The following is a 17,340-nucleotide window of genomic DNA, read 5'->3' as shown; positions in this document are numbered from 1 at the left end:
CTATTATGCCGTCAAGCTGTATCTTCCGGATCCTCTGCAATTTTATCCATGGCCTGCACTTCACACCTCTTAGTTCATATTTTAATGCTTTCTACACTTTCTTTACGTTCCTTTTGTTTTCATCGATCTATCACTCAAATGATTCTGAGTGAAACGGATCAAAGGGAGGTAGAGCTTCAAGGGAGGAAGTAAAACGTTAAACTTAAACCTAATGGGGTGCAGATGAGCACGTTTCAATCTGTTACGAAAAAACAACAATTTTTGCCTTTTTAGGCCTAATTTTCATGAGAACCAGTATTTCTGGCAACTTTCTTTTTTAGAATTGGAGTTCATTTGTCTCAAGGATTTTAATATATAAAAACATTTAAAACATATTTATATTTTTATAAAAGCATTTAAGTTTTAAGCAAATCAGAAGAAAAATCTCTTCCTACTTTCTGGGGACCCGTGTCCCAATCGAATTTCATTTTGTACATTAAAGTTCTACTAGCCAAGGAGCTTACCAGTGTAGGTTTCAAGCCATTCGGGGATAACAAATTTTTGGCCGTTTTTGAGAAACAAATATTTGTTTCCTGTTTTTTCCTTCAATTGCTTTTGACTCTAAAAAAAGCATTCAAAGTTCAAATTTTTAAGCAAATTATCCCCCCTCCCTATTTTAAGAGCAACCCTTTCATACAAAGAGGCCACAGAACAAAAAGCAAGAAATGGATAATACATTACATGCATGTAATCTTTACTAAAACAACACTAGAGCGTTGTCTGTGAAAAGTAGAACCTCAATCCAACATTACAGATGCAAGACCATGGACAACTGGGAAAAGTGGAGTGGGAAAGGTGAACCGGCCCAGGTGAGCCGGCCCAAAGCTGACAGGTGGAAAGGCGAAAAGGAAAGGTAGGAATAGTGAACCGGCCAAAACCTGACAACTAAAACCTAGCTTGGGCTAACACACCAACCAACAAGAGAGACAAGTCCCTGAGCGTTGTTGCTTCAAGTGCATAAGTTTGCAGGGAGATTTTATAAATAAATAAAATCAATGTATGTCAACATTTTGTCTTTTCCTAGTTACACTGGGCCACTATCAGCCAACGATAATCATTAAAACGTCCTGTTTTTTTTTGAGAATAAAACGAATCATTAAGGGTGCACAAACTTACCATTGGGATGAGAAGACTGTGACATGGCTTGGGGGAGTAGTGCGTTGCAATGAGATACTTTGGTAGCCGAAATGACATGTAAACGAGGCACAAGTGAAGGAGACGGATTTCTGGCCACTTGCTCTTCTAGAAAAATATCTTCCATTCCTTCCTCCGTTTCAGACGTACTCCTAGGAACAACAGCAAGGGATGGAGCCAAGGAAAGGATGCCAACAAAACTGACAATATCATTGAGCGAAAAATGTTCACTCTCATCATATACCTAGTATAAAAACAGAGAGTATGAGAAATTGACATAAGAGGAGACTTTGGCACATCAACATGGGCCCAAGAGGAATTAAACTCGCTATTACCACTGACAGCACAGCCTTAATAAGTAGAAACAAAATAGCCAAAAATAACCTTAATCGTCATTTATTATCTGACATTTGTATGTCTTTAATAGGGACTGCAATTTCTGTCACTATTAACTTTATTAATTTAAGATGTCAAAAGCTTCAAAGTATAGTCTGATTTTCCATTGCAGGATTCGAAAATTGGTGCAATACCTATATTTGTTTCACGTATATTGTTTTTTTCGTATATTATTTTTCTGGCTTCTTATCATAAAATTATTATGACTTTCATTATACTCGTTTAGGACGGTGCTTTTTGTAATAGAATTTTATGTTGTTTTTTCCGGCTTCTCATTAGCAAGTTCAAACTATTCCTATTGTAATTATTTACGGAAGTCCTTACTATATAAAAAAGGATAAAGAAAACAATAAAATAGGCGTAAAAACTAGCTTTTACTATACAGCCAATGCTCGTATAATTAGACATCTACAAATGATTTATGTTTTTGGACCAGTTTTTTGTGACAAATACTCAGAGGAACTGAAAAAAAACATAAAAAACTTACTTTTACTATACAGCCGATTCCCCTTTCATTCGGGATTGGAAAATTTAGTATCTTCTTCGAATCAAAAGTAGGCGTCAACGTAGAATTTTCTGTTGTAGCAGGGGTTGGAGATGTGCAAAGCCTCTTATTCGCTTCATTTGAACTTCCGTCTTCCATATTTACATCGTCTTCTTCTAAAGAACGCTTGGACAAACGAGCCTCAGAGGCAGAGAGACTTTCAACAGGAACATCAGGAGAGTTTTTGTCAGAAAGCAATGGGTTTTGGATGTAGGAAAAGAATGTGGTTAAGGATTTTTCCGAAAAACGATATCATACTGGCAATCAGGTTCTTAAACGTAAATCAGTCATCTCATTATAATCTTTTCTTCTAAATGGAGCATCCAAAAAATTTGGGGAACTAATTAGTTTTTATAATTGAGAAAAAAAAAAGAAATTCAAGAACTGATTGTCGATATTTTCATTTAAAAAAAAAAAGAATTTGTATTTTTGGGTAGTATAGACCAATGAATTATTAGCATAAAGCATTATTTTTGTGTTTTGTCGCATCATTCGTTTCAGATTAAAAAGAAGGGTAATTATTGTACTGTTTCAGAAGGTTTCGAAATTAACTATATAAATTAAGAAATTAATAAATAAAGATTTGCTTTATATTAACCACATTTTAACCGGTAGATATTATCTTGTAAAAACTATTAACCATACTATTGAAATATGGAAAAAAGAATAAAGGAAAAAAAATTGTAAAAAAAATCTGTCCGTTAAGAGGCATTACCAAAATCAAACTTTCAAATAGACTTCGAAAATCAACTACCAGCGACATCATTGCTAAATAAATACTATAAAATATTTGACAAAAACAGCAGGGTTTACAGAATAACATGTAATAGTGGAAAATTTTTACATTGGTTGAGCTTACCCAAGCTAGATAATAGACATTACTAACAAAAAAATACAGTAAGTCCCTTCTTAAAATGTTAAGTTTGCTGAACAATTTTGATCCACCCCCCATTACACAGACTGTAAAAATTGGTATGCGTTTTTTTCAAGTCTACAAACATTGTAAAAAAAAAAAAACGTTGATGTAGATTTGAACATGAACGTGACGAAGGAAGTTTCAAAATAAATTTTATGCATAATAGTACACATAGAGATAGGTTATCATTTCCTATAACTGGTAAATGAATCAAATGAACTATGTTGTAACTTATATTACCAACTTAAATTAACCTTATGTAATGGACCAAATTAACTTAATACTAATTAAAGAAGTCGACATGCTTTTGCTAGGGTAGTGAATGGAAAAATCCTATCAATTTTCCAAAAGTAGTGTCACTTAGAGTGCTTTAGATTTCCTATGTTATTTAATGTATCATAGGCAGCACAATCGAAAGTGATTGGAAGGCAATTAATCCCCCTCTTACACCCAACATTTCCCCAAACACATTCAATCGAAATTCTGAGACAACCATTTTGTTCAACGTAGTTGAAAGGTCCTGAAATTACGTCTTAGAGGATAACAACCCCCCCCCCACCTACAGCCCTAAGGGCAAGGGTTGTAAGTTATGCCCTGGAGACATTTAAGGTTTATATAGAAAGGGTGATCGTGTAAACTTCGAAGGGGGCCCATTGGATGGGCAATCAAAAGTTCTAGTGCCCTCTTTTAAGATTCAGTGGTCGGAAGGTGGATATCCCCTCACGCCTCGTATTTTCCAGAAATGCATTTGACACATATTTTGAGATGGCCAATTGTTGTCGTAGAAACCTCTAAAAGGGTTTATTAGGTTCGAAATGGCTAGCGCCCCTTTAATAGTCGAAAGTGATAAGAGGGAAACTAACCCCCCTCTTACGCCCATCATTTCCCCAAACACATCCAATCAAAATTTTGAGATGCAAATTTTGTTCAGCGTAGTTAAAAGGTCCCAAAACTATGTCTTTGAGGATGAAGACCCGCCAAAGCTCTTAGGGTAAAGGTTTTAAGTTACACCCTGGGGCCTACAGAGTTTGTGAAGAAAGTGTGATCGTAGAAACTTCGGAATTGACTCATTGGGTTGGAAATCAGATGTTCTAGTGTCCTTTTTTAAAATTTGGAGCATTCAGAGGGTGGATACCGCCCCCCCACACCTCCTATTTTCCCAAAATATATTTGATAGAAATTCTCAGATGGCCATTTGTTGTCATAAAAACTTCGAAAAGAGCTCTTTCGATTGGAAATTGAAAGGGCTAGTGCTCTTTTTAATATTCGAAAGTGATTGGAGGCCAACTAACCCTCCTCCCACGCCTTCCATTTCCTCAGAAATATCCAATCCAAATTTTGAGATAGCCATCTTGTTCCACGTAGTTGAAAGGGCCGGAAATTATGTCTTTGAGGTTGACAAACCCCTACACCCCTCAGGGCAAGGGTTGTAAGTAAAACCCTGGTGGCATATAACGTATATATAGAAAGCGTGATCGGCAAAACTTCAGAGGGGGGTCACAGGATTGGTAATCAAAAGTTCTAGCATTCTTTTTAAGATTCAGAGTGATCAGAGGGTAGGCAACCCCACCCCACACACCTCATATTGTCCCGAAATGCATCTGATAGAAATATTTAGATGGTCATTTGTTGTCTTAAAATTTCAAAGAGCTCATCCAATTGGATATTGAAAGGGCTAGTGCCTTTCTTAACAGTCGAAAGTGATTGGAGGGCAACTAACCCCCCTCTCACGTCCACCATTTCCCCAAACCCATCCAATAAAAATTTTAGATGGTCATTTTGTTCAACTTAATTGAAAGGTCCGAAAATTATGTCTTTGAGGATGGGAACCCCCCAGAACCCTCGAGGCAAGGGTTGTAAGTCAAACCCTGGGGGCATATAAGGTATATATAGAAAAGGTAATCATATAAACTTTGGAGGGGGCTCATTTGATTGGTAATTATAATTTCTAGTGCTCTTTTTAAGATTCAGAGTGATCGGAGGGTAGATATCCCCCCTCGTATTTTCTCGAAACGCAACTGATTTCAATTTTGAAAACAGCTCATTCGATCAAACTTTGAAAACAGCTCATTCGATTGGAAATTGAAAGGGCAAGCGGCCTTTTTAATAGTCGAAAGTTATTGGAGGGCAACTAATCCCCCTCCCACGCCCATCATTTTCTCAAACACATCCAATAAAGATTTTGAGATAGCCATTTTGTTCAACGTAATTAAAAGGTCCGGAAATTGTCTTTGAGGATGGCAACCCCCACCCCACTGTCTTCAGGGCAAGAGTTGTACGTTATGTCCCGGGGCCATATAAGGTATAGATAGATAGATAGATAAGTGTATTTCAAAAGCCTAAGGGCCATATACACACAAAAATATAAATAAATAACACACAAGCAAGAAAATTAAACAACAGTACAAATTACAAGCACGCACAGAAACAGAATACAGCGCGAAAATACCTAATCTAACGACAAAATAAGTTAATCATATAAACTTTTCTTCTTACTAAGGATTAACGGACTTTTCCCCTTTATTAATAATATTTTCACTCTTAACAACCTATTCTAAAAATATTGCCAAGGACCCCCACGCTTAATTGGTCGTCCCATAAATCTTCCGCTTTCCCGATTGAAAGAGAGAGAAAAAAAGAAGAGAAAAAGAAATTCTTGTGTTTTGTATCGTATATCGGGAAAGAGAGAGCACTTCCAATCTTGATGGGAAAAAGTTGACTCTCAACTAGGATTCAACGGAGGAAATTTAGTGTAATTCTATTCCGGGAACGTGGAGAGAAGAAAGAATTTGCTTAGGAAATTCTCCAGATCTAGGCCTCAAATTGTTTAGACTCGCTGTCTTTGTGTCTTATTAAATAAAAAAAAAAAAGTTTTTTTAACTGAAAGTAAGGAGCGACATTAAAACTTAAAACGAACAGAAATTACTCCGTATATGAAATGGGTTGTCCCCTCCACAATCCCTCGCTCTTTACGCTAAAGCTTTTAATTGTATTAAAAAGCAGAATTGTGGCAAAGAGTCAAACTTTAGCGTAAAGAGCGAGGGATTGCGGAGGGGACAACCCATTTCATATGCGGAGTAATTTCTGTTCGTTTTAAGTTTTAATGTCGCTCCTTACTTTCAGTTTAAAAAACTATTTTTTTTTATTTAATTTCTGAACGTTTCTGAATTAATGCATGTTTGATTTTGGCTCTCCACACATAAATTATTAAAATGAAATTTGCATATTAATTCCTTTTTTGGCTAAATGGCTTTCTCTTAGTTTTGATCAGACGATTTTGAGAAATAAGGGATGGGAAAGGAGGCCTAGTTGCCATGCAATTTTTCGGTTACATAAAAAGGCAACTATAAATTTTTATTTTTAACGAATTTTTCTATTAGTAAAAAATATACGTAACTTAAGAATTATCTTACGTAACAAACTTTTATATTCTTTAATTTTTATTATGTATATGAGAGGGCTTGTACCCTCGTTAATACCTCGTTCTTTACACTAAATCGCAAGTTTTGTCCCAATTCTTTAAGAATGACCCCTGAATCAGAAAGGCCGTAGAATGAATAGTTGAAATTACTAAAAATACTATAGCATAAAGAGCGAGGTATTTATCTCCTCCTAAATACCTCGCTCTTTATGCTAAAGTATTTTTAGAATCCCTCACATGCGTAATAATCTCTGTTCGTTTTAAGTTTCAATGCTACTCTTTACTTTCAATTGAAAAAAAATTTTCCATGTTAATTTTTTCATTGTTTTTTTATAGTAATTTTAGAAAATCCTGCGACCTTTTCACTGAATTTCTGTTCCCCAATGACACATTTCTCCATGGAAAGATCCTCCCACATAGCCCCCTCCCCTCAACCCCACCCCCAAAACCAAAAAAAAATCCCCTGAAACCGACTGTACACTTCCCAATAACCATTATTATATGTAAACACTGGTCGAAGTTTGTAAGTTGCAGCCCCACCCCCAGGGACTTTGGGGGAGTAAGTCATTCCCAAAGACATAGTTATTATGGTTTTTGACTATGCAGAACAAAATGGCTATCTCAAAATTTTGATCTGTTGACTTTGGACAAAAAATGAGCGTGGGAGGGGGCCTAGGTGCCCTCCAATTTTTTTGGTCACTTAAAAAGGGCACTAGAACTTTTCATTTCCGTTAGAATGAGCCCTCTTGCGACATTCTAGGACCACTTGGTCGATACGATGACCCCTGGGGAAAAGAAAAAAAACAAAAAAACAAACAAACAAATAAACACGCACCCGTGATTTGTCTTCTGGCAAAAAATTCAAAATTCCACATTTTTGTAGATAGGAGCTTGAAACTTCTACAGTAGGGTTCTCTGATACGCTGAATCTGATGGTGTCATTTTCGTTAAGATCCTACGACTTTTAGGGGGTGTTTCCCCCTATTTTCCTAAATAAGGCAAATTTTCTCAGGCTCGTAACTTTTGATGGGTAAGACTAAACTTGATGAAACTTATATATTTAAAATCAGCATTAAAATGCGATTCTTTTGATGTAGCTAATGATATCAAAATTCAATTTTTTAGAGTTTTGGTTACTATTGAGCCGGATCGCTCCTTACTACAGTTCGTTACCACGAACTGTTTGATAATAATAATTCATATTGTGTCTTATAATAATAATTAATAATACAGAAAGGGTGATCGTATAAACTTGGGAGGGGGCTCATTGGATTCGTAGTCACAAGTTCTAGTGTTCTTTTAAGACTCAGAGAGATCGGAGGGTGGATACCCCCCCCCCCCCCCACACATCGTATATTACCGAAATGCAGCTGATAGAAATTTTGAGAAGGCCATTTGTCGTCGTAGAAACTTCGAAAACAGCTCATTCGATTAAAAACTGAAAGGACAAATGCCCTTTTAAATGGTCGAAAGTGATTGAAGAGTAACTAGCCCCCCTCCCTCGCCCACCATATCCCCGAAAACATACAATAAAAATGTTGAAATAGCCATTCCGTTCAAAGTAATTGGACCGGAAATTATGTCTTTGAGGATGACAACCCCCCACAGTCCTCAGGGCAAGGTAAGTTATGCCCTGGCGGCATACAAGGTATATACAGAAAGGGTTATTGTATAAACTTCGAAGGAGGCTCTTTGGATTGGTAATCAGGAGTTGTAGTGCCCTTTTTAAGATTCAGAGTGATTGGAGGGTGGATAACCCCCACCCCTCCAAGCCTCGTATTTTCCCGTAATGCATCTGATAGGAATTATGAGACGGTCACTTGCTGTCATAGAAACTCCGAAAAAGGCTCATTCGATTGGACACTGAAAGGGCTAGTTCCCTTCTTATTAGTCAAAAGTGATTTAAGGGCAACAAGCCCTCCCCCCACGCCCATCAATTACCAAAACACATCTTGATCAAAATTTTGAGAAAGCCATTTCGTTCAGTGTAGCAGAAAGGTCTGGAAATTATGTCTTAGACAACCCCCATACCTTCTCAAGACAACACAATTTGCACACCGAAAAAAATTACTACGGATTGTCAGTTTAGTATACATTTGGAGGAAAAAAAAAAACAAGTTTTTTCTACTGGAAATAAGGAGCGATATTAAAACTTAAAATGAACATAAATTATTCCGTATACGAAAGGGGCTGTCCCCTCCGCCACGTCTCACTCTTTACGCTATATTTTTTTATAGTTTTAAAAAATAGAGCTGTGAGAAAGAGTCAAACTTTAGCGTAAAGAGCGAGGCGTTGAAAAGGGGACAGCCCCTTTCACATACAGAATAATTTTTGTTCATTTTAAGTTTCAGTAAAAAAAACTCATTTTTTATATTTAAAAAATTTGCTCCACCCCACCCGAAAATGTATGCATGTATCCCAATAACAAAAACCATGCGTAAACAATGGGCAGATTTTATAACTTAAAGACCTTTCCCCAGGAGCTGTGGGGGAGGGGGGTTATGTTATACACTAAGGCATAATTATTGGGCCTTTAAACTCTGATGAACAAAATGGCTAACTTAAAGTTTTGAGAAAAGAAGTGGCGGGGGAGGGGCCTAATTGCACTCCATTTTGTGTCACTTAAAAAAGGCATTAGAACGTTGAATTTCCTTATTGAGCGGGAATGCTCCTTACTTACAGTTCGTTACCACAAATTGTTTGATCCGCAATTTTCGCAGATTTTGAATTTGTAAAAAGCTAATTATTTTAATTAAACGGTCCTGTGTGTCAGGAGTCATCCTTAAATAATTGGAACAAAAAGTCAAACATTAGCGCAAAGATTGAGGAACTGAGAAGGGAACAACCCCCTTACATACATAATAATTTCTGTTCGTTTTAAGTTTTAATGCTGTTCCTTACTTTCAGTTGGAAAAAACTCGTTTTTTGTTTTGCTTAATAACAATCACGAGCCGAACACATACAACATCTCTGGTTTATTATCAAATAAAAATCATAGTTAAGAAGCTGCTTAAGATAATATTAGATGCTAAGATTGGTCGAAAAATATCACAAACAAATCATTGTTTATATCGGCCATTATTTAACAAAATTCTAACTTCAGCGTATAGAGCGAGGTACTGACGAGGGTAAGAAACTCTCTTATATTCGTAATATGAGGGGGTTTACCCCCTCGTCAATATCTTGCTCTTTACACCAAAGTTCGAATTTTGTTCCAATCCTTTAAGAATGCCTCCTGAATCCTAAAAGCCGTTTAATTAGCACAAATAGCTCTTTTGAAATTACTTAAAATACTTTAGCGTAAAGAGCGAGATATTGAAGAGGGGGCGAACCATCTAATATACGCAGTAATTTCTGTTCTTATTAAGTTTTAATGTTGCTCCTTATTTTCAGTTGAAAATACTTTTTTGTTTTTATCAAGTTAATTTCTGACTGTTTTTTAAATAATGCTGGGAAATCCAGCGTTCCCCTTCATGGAAATTATCTTCCCCAATGAAAAAATCCTTCATGGAAAAATCCTCCCACGTAACCCTCTCCACTCGATCACCCCCAGAAAAATCCCTGCTGAAACTGTCTGTATACTTCTCAATAACCAATACTATGGTGAACAATGGGCAAAGTTCACAACTTGCAGCCCTTCCCCCGAAGACAGTGTGGGATTAAGTCGTCCTCAAAGACATAGTTATTAGATTTTTCGACTATGTTGAACAAAATGGCTATCTCAAAATTTTGATCCGGTGACTCTGGGAAACGATGAGCGTGGGAGGGGGCCTAGTTGCCCTCCAAGTTTTTGCTCACATGAAAAGGTGAACTAAAACTTTTAGTTTTTGTTTTCCCTCTCGAAATTATATGACCACTGGATCGATAAAATCAATCCTAGAACAAAAAACACACATCCATGATCTTTCTTCTGGCAAAACAAAAATCCACATTTTTTCAGATAGGAGCTTGAAAGCTCTATGATAGGGTTTCCTGATACGCTGAAGCTGATCGTGAGACTTTCATTAAGACTTTATGACTTTTAGGGCGTGTTTCCCCCCTTTTTCTTGGAAATAAGGCAAATTATCTCCGACATGTAACCTTTGACATGTATGACTAAACTTAATAAAACTTAAATATCTATAATCAGCATAAAAATCCAATTCTGTTGATATATCTATTTGTATCAAAACTTCGTTTTTTAGAGTTTTGGCTACTATAGAGCCAGGTCGCTCCTTACTTACGGTTGGTTACCACCATCTGTTTGATATATATATTCCTTAAAGTTTTAACATTTTTTAACTTATTAAAGTTAAAACATTTAAAAGTATTTTGTTTATTTAAATCATACAATAAATAACCGAGTCAAACTCAAAACGCGCAAAAATTAACAAAAGAAGTGCTGACAAACCCCATGCTTTCTCAAGATTAGAACATAATTTGCACTTTGCTGAAAAGAAAATATTTTTAAAATGTTTGTTTTTACTTGTTCAAAATATTTTTACTAGATATGTCAAGGGGTAAGTCCTCCCCCTTGCACTCCCATTACAGCGCGAGTGTCTGGTGCCCTTTTTAAGAGCAACAAGAGATTGGAGGGCAAGCAGCTCTTCTCTCAAGCCCATTCATTTTCCAAATGCCTCCAGTCGAAATTTTGAGACAGCCATTTTGTTCAGCATAGTAGAACAGCCCAAAAACTATGTCTTTAGGGATATAAGGTGTGCTAGCCCCATTATACTTTAAAACTGAATTTTGCTCTAAAATAAATCAAAAGGCATTGTGTTAAATGGTTGCCAATATGAAACCTCAGCAATATATCGAGAACGACGGGGGGTATTAAGTTGAAACCTCTATGCCTTCTTAAGATCAGAACACAATTTGCGCTTTACTGAACGAAATTGCGCTAGAAATGTTTTCACCTTTCTTACTTTCATAAATGAAAACTTATCAAAATCTTAGCGAAGAAATGTAAATTTTCATTAATGAAAGTAAGAAAGGTGAACACATTTCAAGTGTGTTTTATTTTCAGTAAAGCGCAAACTGTGTTCTGGTCTTGAGAAGGCACAGGGGTTATCAGCCCTGTTCATGCTAATTTTTGCTCGTTTTGAGTTTGAACCGGCTATTTATTGTAATTTCTGTTCATTGTTAGTTTCATTTATTTACTGATAGTGATTTGTGGCAGATTTACGCTTCAAAGATTATTTGACTTTATTTTTGCTCACTCTTGGCTTAATGGAGCTCTTTACTTTTCTTTGAAAAACTTATTTTGTGGCAATTTTTTAAATTAATTTGTATTCGTTTTTTATTGACATAGTCTTTTTCACTGAAAAAATAACGTTTTATACCTTTTTAGTTTTCATAGGCGGTGCAATAGCGCTGCCTAAGTAATGAGCGATGTGGGCATAATGCACTATCTTTTTTTCTGTCTGTTTTTTTTAGACTAGGGCACTTCGTACAAAAGTTGTCATAGAAACTTCGAAAAGGGCTCATTCAATTGGAAATTGAAAGGGCTAGCGCCCTTTTAATAGTCGAAAGTGATTGGACGGTACCTGACCCCCCTCCTATACCCACTATTTCCCCAAACACATCTAATCGAAATTTTGAAATAGCCATTTTTAGCGTAGTTTAGAGGCCTAGAAATTATGTCTTTGAGGATGACAGCCCTTTCCCCCTCCCCCGCGGCCCTCAGCGAAAAGGTTGTAAGTTATACCCCGAGGGCCTATAAGATTTTTATGGAAGGGTTGGTTGTGTGAAGTTGAAAAGAGGCTGATTTACTTGGAAATATATATTTCTAGTTCCCTTTTAAGAGTCAAAGATTCTGGAAAGATACTAGCCCCTTTCCCTGACATCGTCTTTTCCCAAAACGCAATCAAATGAATTTGTTACATAGCGATTTTGTTACCAATAGCCCGAAATATATATGTCTTTAGGGTGGACACAATCCCCGGGCCCAGGGCAAGGGTTGTAAGGTATGCCCCAGGGCAGATAAGGTTTCTAAGGAACAAATGGTCGTAAAACTTTGGATCAGATGGAGCCCATTTGATTGGAAGTCGGAAGTGCTAATGCCCATTTAAGAGTCAAAAGTGAATGTAGGGCAATAAGCCCCCTGCCCCAAGCCTGTCATTACCCAAAACACACCCGATTGAAATTTTAAGAGAGCTATTTTGTTCAGCATTGTTGAAAGGTCCAGTAATTATGTCTCTAGGAATATCAAACTCCCCACAGTCATCAGAACAAAGGCTGTAAGTTTGGAAATTCGTTCATTGTTTACATATAGTAAATATTAATTAGATATGAATGCATGTTTGAACTTTACTTTCCAAGAAGGCGAAGGGCATTGGCGAACCTCTCAGAGAATGTTGAGGGGAGTGTTGAACTAGATCAAAACATGTAATGTGTATACGGATTGCCGAAAGGATGTAACACATTAATAACCGAGTATATTAATTAGGAAAATTCCGGAAATGATATGGGAGATGGTCAAAAAGGCAATATTTGCACGCTATAAATACTACTACAACTACCACCATCACTACTACCACACTACTCCTACAGTATTGAGGGGAAACTTGAACTAAATCGAAAGACACTACGTGCATGCACATTGTCAAAATAGCGTATCTCAAGAATTCATTTGGGTATTAAGTTGGAACTTTAAGAGGATGCTTAAAGGGGAAGATCATCTCACTAAAAGGCAATGTGTGCACACTACTTCAAATGCTATGGTTACTGCTAAATTTCCTACTAATACTACTAATAATTCTACTACAATTTCTATTGCAATTACTTGTAAGGCTAAGAGCATTGATATCAAAATTTTAAGAAGTATATGAACATACAGGTTATCAAGAGGACATATCAGCAATGACATAGCAATGGCTAATTATATTAAGCTGAAACTTCTAGGACTTGATGGGAGGGATATTATACTTACCAAAAGGCAATATGTTAATACTAATGCTGCTAGTAGTACTACCACTATTCAATACTATTACAAGTAATATCAATATTACTACTGTGACTACTATTACAAGGGTATGAAGGTGAAACTTTCAACGAGTTTTAAGGGAGGGGGAGGTGAACTGAATCACAACACGCCACCTTTATACAGGTTGTCAAAAGGGTGTAACAGCAATATCTTAAGAACAGTTTGGTGTGTGAAGCTGAAACTAACAGGGCTTGTTGTGAGGGACGTTGAACTAAACACATAAATTATTTGCATACTAATTCTACTGCTTTTACTCATACTACTATTACTGTTAATATTATTACTACTTTTATTACTACCACTGTCGCTAAAACTTAGGCTACTACAATTGATTCTACTGCTACTACTACTAATACTGATATTTAAAACTAAGGATGTTAAGGTGGAAAATTTGGGATATAAAGAAACTGTATGAAACTAATTCGGAATACACTATGCCCACACAGGATGTTAAGCAGACGCCTCAAACATACTTCAGGGACGGTTGATGGTATTAAGCAGAAAATTTCAGCGTGCGTTGAAGGGAATGTTGAAGAAACGAAAAATGCTATTGTGCTTCTATTAAACGAAAAAACTGTATGCATGTAAGTTTTCAAAAGAATATATAAGCAATATCATAGGTAGCACCACTCTATAATAGCTAGAAAAATCATTGAAAATTTCAAAGGAGCTAATTTGACTAAAAATTAAAATTTTTGGTGCTCTTTTTAAGAGTTAAAAAAGATTGAAGGGCAAGCAGCCCCTCTCTCAAGCCCATTCATTTTGTAAATGCATCCAGTCATCTATTAAGGCATCTATTTTGTCCAGCATAGTAGAACGATCCAGCAACTATGTCTTTAGGGATATTGCTCATGTCAACCCCCCACAATTAAGCAATTAACCCATTATGCTTTGAAACTAAATATTGCTTTGTGCTAAATCAAAACGCATTTCGTGTAGAGTTGTAAATAAGACACCTTAGCAATATATCAAGAACGACTGGGGGTATTAAGTTGAAACTTTTGCGACCAATACTATACTAATTTTACTTTTACAATTTAAATAAATAGAGTGGAAGTGTATACAGGTTGTCAACCAGCATAGATATAATCTTTTGGGAATGATATTAAGTTTGTTGTTTTTTTTTTCAAATCAACTTCAGGAGGTATAAGATTAAATAAAAAATACTATTTGTTTCAAGATTAAAAAGTGTTGAAGAAGTTTCTCCCGATATACAAATTGCAGCTCCCAGACTCTGGGGGATTCTGTCAATCCCAAAGAATTTATTCTCTGGACTATTTTTGAACAAATGGCAATCTCAAAATTTCGACTGGATGTATGGGGAAATGATGGGCCTGGGAGGGGGGAGTGTTGCCCTCCAATAGCTTTTGACTATTGAAAAGGGCAATACCCCTTTCAATTTCCAGTCAAATGAGTCCTTTTTGGAGTTTCTATGATAACTCCTTCGACACGAAGTTCCCTGGTCTAAAACAAACCAAAAAGAAAAAAAAAATAAATAATACATTGTGCCCACATTGTTCTTTACTTAGGCAGCGCCATTGCGCAGCCTAAGAATAGTTAAACCTTGACTTGCACGTTTTGTCACTTCAATTTGCAGGTCTTTTCTAACAATTCTTGCAAAAGAAAACGTGTTTAAATGCAACGTGCCATTGATTCTATTTGATTTTCTAACATTGATTGTTTTTCTAACATTTACTTTTTCCTTTTTTTTGCTTTTAAAAAAAATGTCTGAATAAAGAATCAAAATATTCAGACAATATTTATTTGATTTAACTTTTTTCAAAACTGTTACCCCCTTATACATAATTTCAATTTCATCTTTTTTTTAAACTGAAAAGTAGCTTGGCATAAAAACTTGTAAAAAGGATATCTTTTTGACCCAAGGTGATTCTGCAGGAACACTGATGCAGTAATATGACATACGATCCATTGTCCTCGTGGTGAGGCTATCGTGATTTGTTTGAAGCGTTGCCTGAAAATAATAGATTGATGTAGACCTGCCGCGTGCAGAATGAGAAAATGAGAACCAAATTATCAAAAAGCTTTGAATGAGAACATAATTCTGTTTTTCAAAATCAGCTCATAGCATAACAAAACTTCAAGAAAACTAAAACTTTAGTGCTGAAACAAAGTGCTTAGACTACAGCAAGGATGCTCACTTAACAACAGTTAATTATTCAAAAATAGCTTTATCCTTAACAGTGCATTGCATTAAAAAAAAAGACATATAATGTTTTTTCCATTAACTATTATATTTATAAGCTATGGACTGGCACGAGTACAGGAATTCACGTGGAGAGGGGGGGGGGGCTTTAAGTTTGTCAAAACAGCAAAAAAAACATTAATAAGAAAATGACAGCCAAAACTGCAAAAGACGTGATATTTTGACAGAGCATTTTCCTGTATAAGGGGCTCATGAACAGTTTAACTTACTTTAATATTTCAATTCAGGTAAAATAACTGTTTAAGACAGAACAAAAAATGAAAACAAAGCTAGTAGAAATCGAAAACACAAATAGCCTTGCCAATGTCAGAAGGCTCATACAGCTTTTAATATTCAGGCAACAAAAGCCGCAAAAAAGGGAAAATATTGCTACAACTAGCCCATTATCTGATGACAGAAGGCAACCACAGAAAGAACCACGGGCACCAATATGGATGTATTAAAACTTTGGCAAACGAAAATCAACAACATAGTAGTACGGTCATAACGAGACGGACTATGCATAAAAGTAAGGATTCATTTTCCATGACTATCAGTTTGTGCAGATCATGATCAGACTGGTTCATGTAGGCCTTTGAGATACACTGACCTTAAAGCATAACAAATATGAGCATCATCAAATGAATGCTCACTAAAAATAAGCCTAATGAAACTGATGACATGACGAAAGTCATACGAATACTGCATAGTCGAACAAGAAGAATAACAGGCAACAGAGAGTGTTGCAGATGAAAGCCTATTCACTTTTCTTTACAGAGTTATGTGTAATATCGCAGAAAAGCTCTCACAAACCTTAAGTAGGTTACTAACTGCAGTGGGAAAAATGATCAAACAAAGAGGTCACCAGCATGACTCAAATTATTTTTGCATAAAGACGCAATATGTTCGAGTCTGCTAGATATGAGGCACTTATTAAAGTTATCACTTTGAAGTAAAAATAGATTAGCAGATAACAACTAGTGATAAAAATAACAAACAATACTAGAAAATTCGTCTATCATACCATACTTACAAAATAAACTATAAGATTTCAGGCTGCACATACGGGATTTATTTTCATTAGAAGAATTTACTTTATTTACCAAACATTGAAAATCAAATCAAAATTTGACCCTCAATTCGTTTGTTTGTTTTTTTTGTTTTTTTTTTGTTGTTTTGTTTTTCAAAGAAAAAATTTTTAACCCAAGACAAAGACACCCAAAAACTGATGCTTGGGCTCAATTTATCACGCGTGATTTCAGCTAAATAAAGATCGTTCCTTCTTTAAAATTACATAAAAAAAACTAGTTTTTTTTAACTGAAAGTAAGGAGCGACATTAAAACTTAAAACGAACAGAAATTACTCCGTATATGAAATGGATTGTTCCCTCCGCAATCCCTCGCTCTTTACGCTAAAGCTTCTAATTGTTTTAAAAAGCAGAATTGTGGCAAAGAGTCAAACTTTAGCGTAAAGAGCGAGGGATTGCGGAGGGATCAATCCATTTCATATACGGAGTAATTTCTGTTCGTTTTAAGTTTTAATGTCGCTCCTTACTTTCAGTTAAAAAAGCTAGTTTTTTTTATGTAATTTCTGAACGTTTTTGAATTAATGCATGTTTGATTTTGACTCTCCACACGTAAAATATTCAAATGAAATTTGCATATTAATTCCTTTTTTGGCTAAATGGCTTTCTCTTAGTTTTGATCATACGATTTTGAGAAA

General features: G+C 35.9%; 1 protein-coding gene across 1 annotated transcript in view; it reads right to left on the bottom strand.

Annotated features, from left to right (window-relative positions):
- LOC136029874 (mini-chromosome maintenance complex-binding protein-like) overlaps positions 1-17,340 on the bottom strand; it is an 85,751-nt gene that overhangs the window by 47,190 nt on the left and 21,221 nt on the right. Inside the window, exons 3-5 of the mRNA XM_065708346.1 lie at positions 15,285-15,386; positions 2,057-2,323; positions 1,156-1,417 (exon numbers count right to left, since the gene is read on the bottom strand). Of these exons, the coding sequence (XP_065564418.1) occupies positions 1,156-1,417; positions 2,057-2,323; positions 15,285-15,386 (631 nt within the window). The remainder of the gene's footprint in view (positions 1-1,155; positions 1,418-2,056; positions 2,324-15,284; positions 15,387-17,340) is intronic.

The sequence above is a fragment of the Artemia franciscana genome, chromosome 1, assembly GCF_032884065.1.
Source record: "Artemia franciscana chromosome 1, ASM3288406v1, whole genome shotgun sequence".
NCBI classification, from domain to species: domain Eukaryota; kingdom Metazoa; phylum Arthropoda; class Branchiopoda; order Anostraca; family Artemiidae; genus Artemia; species Artemia franciscana.
The sequence above is the reverse complement of the archived record's forward strand: the minus strand, read 5'-3'. Positions and strand labels throughout refer to the sequence as shown.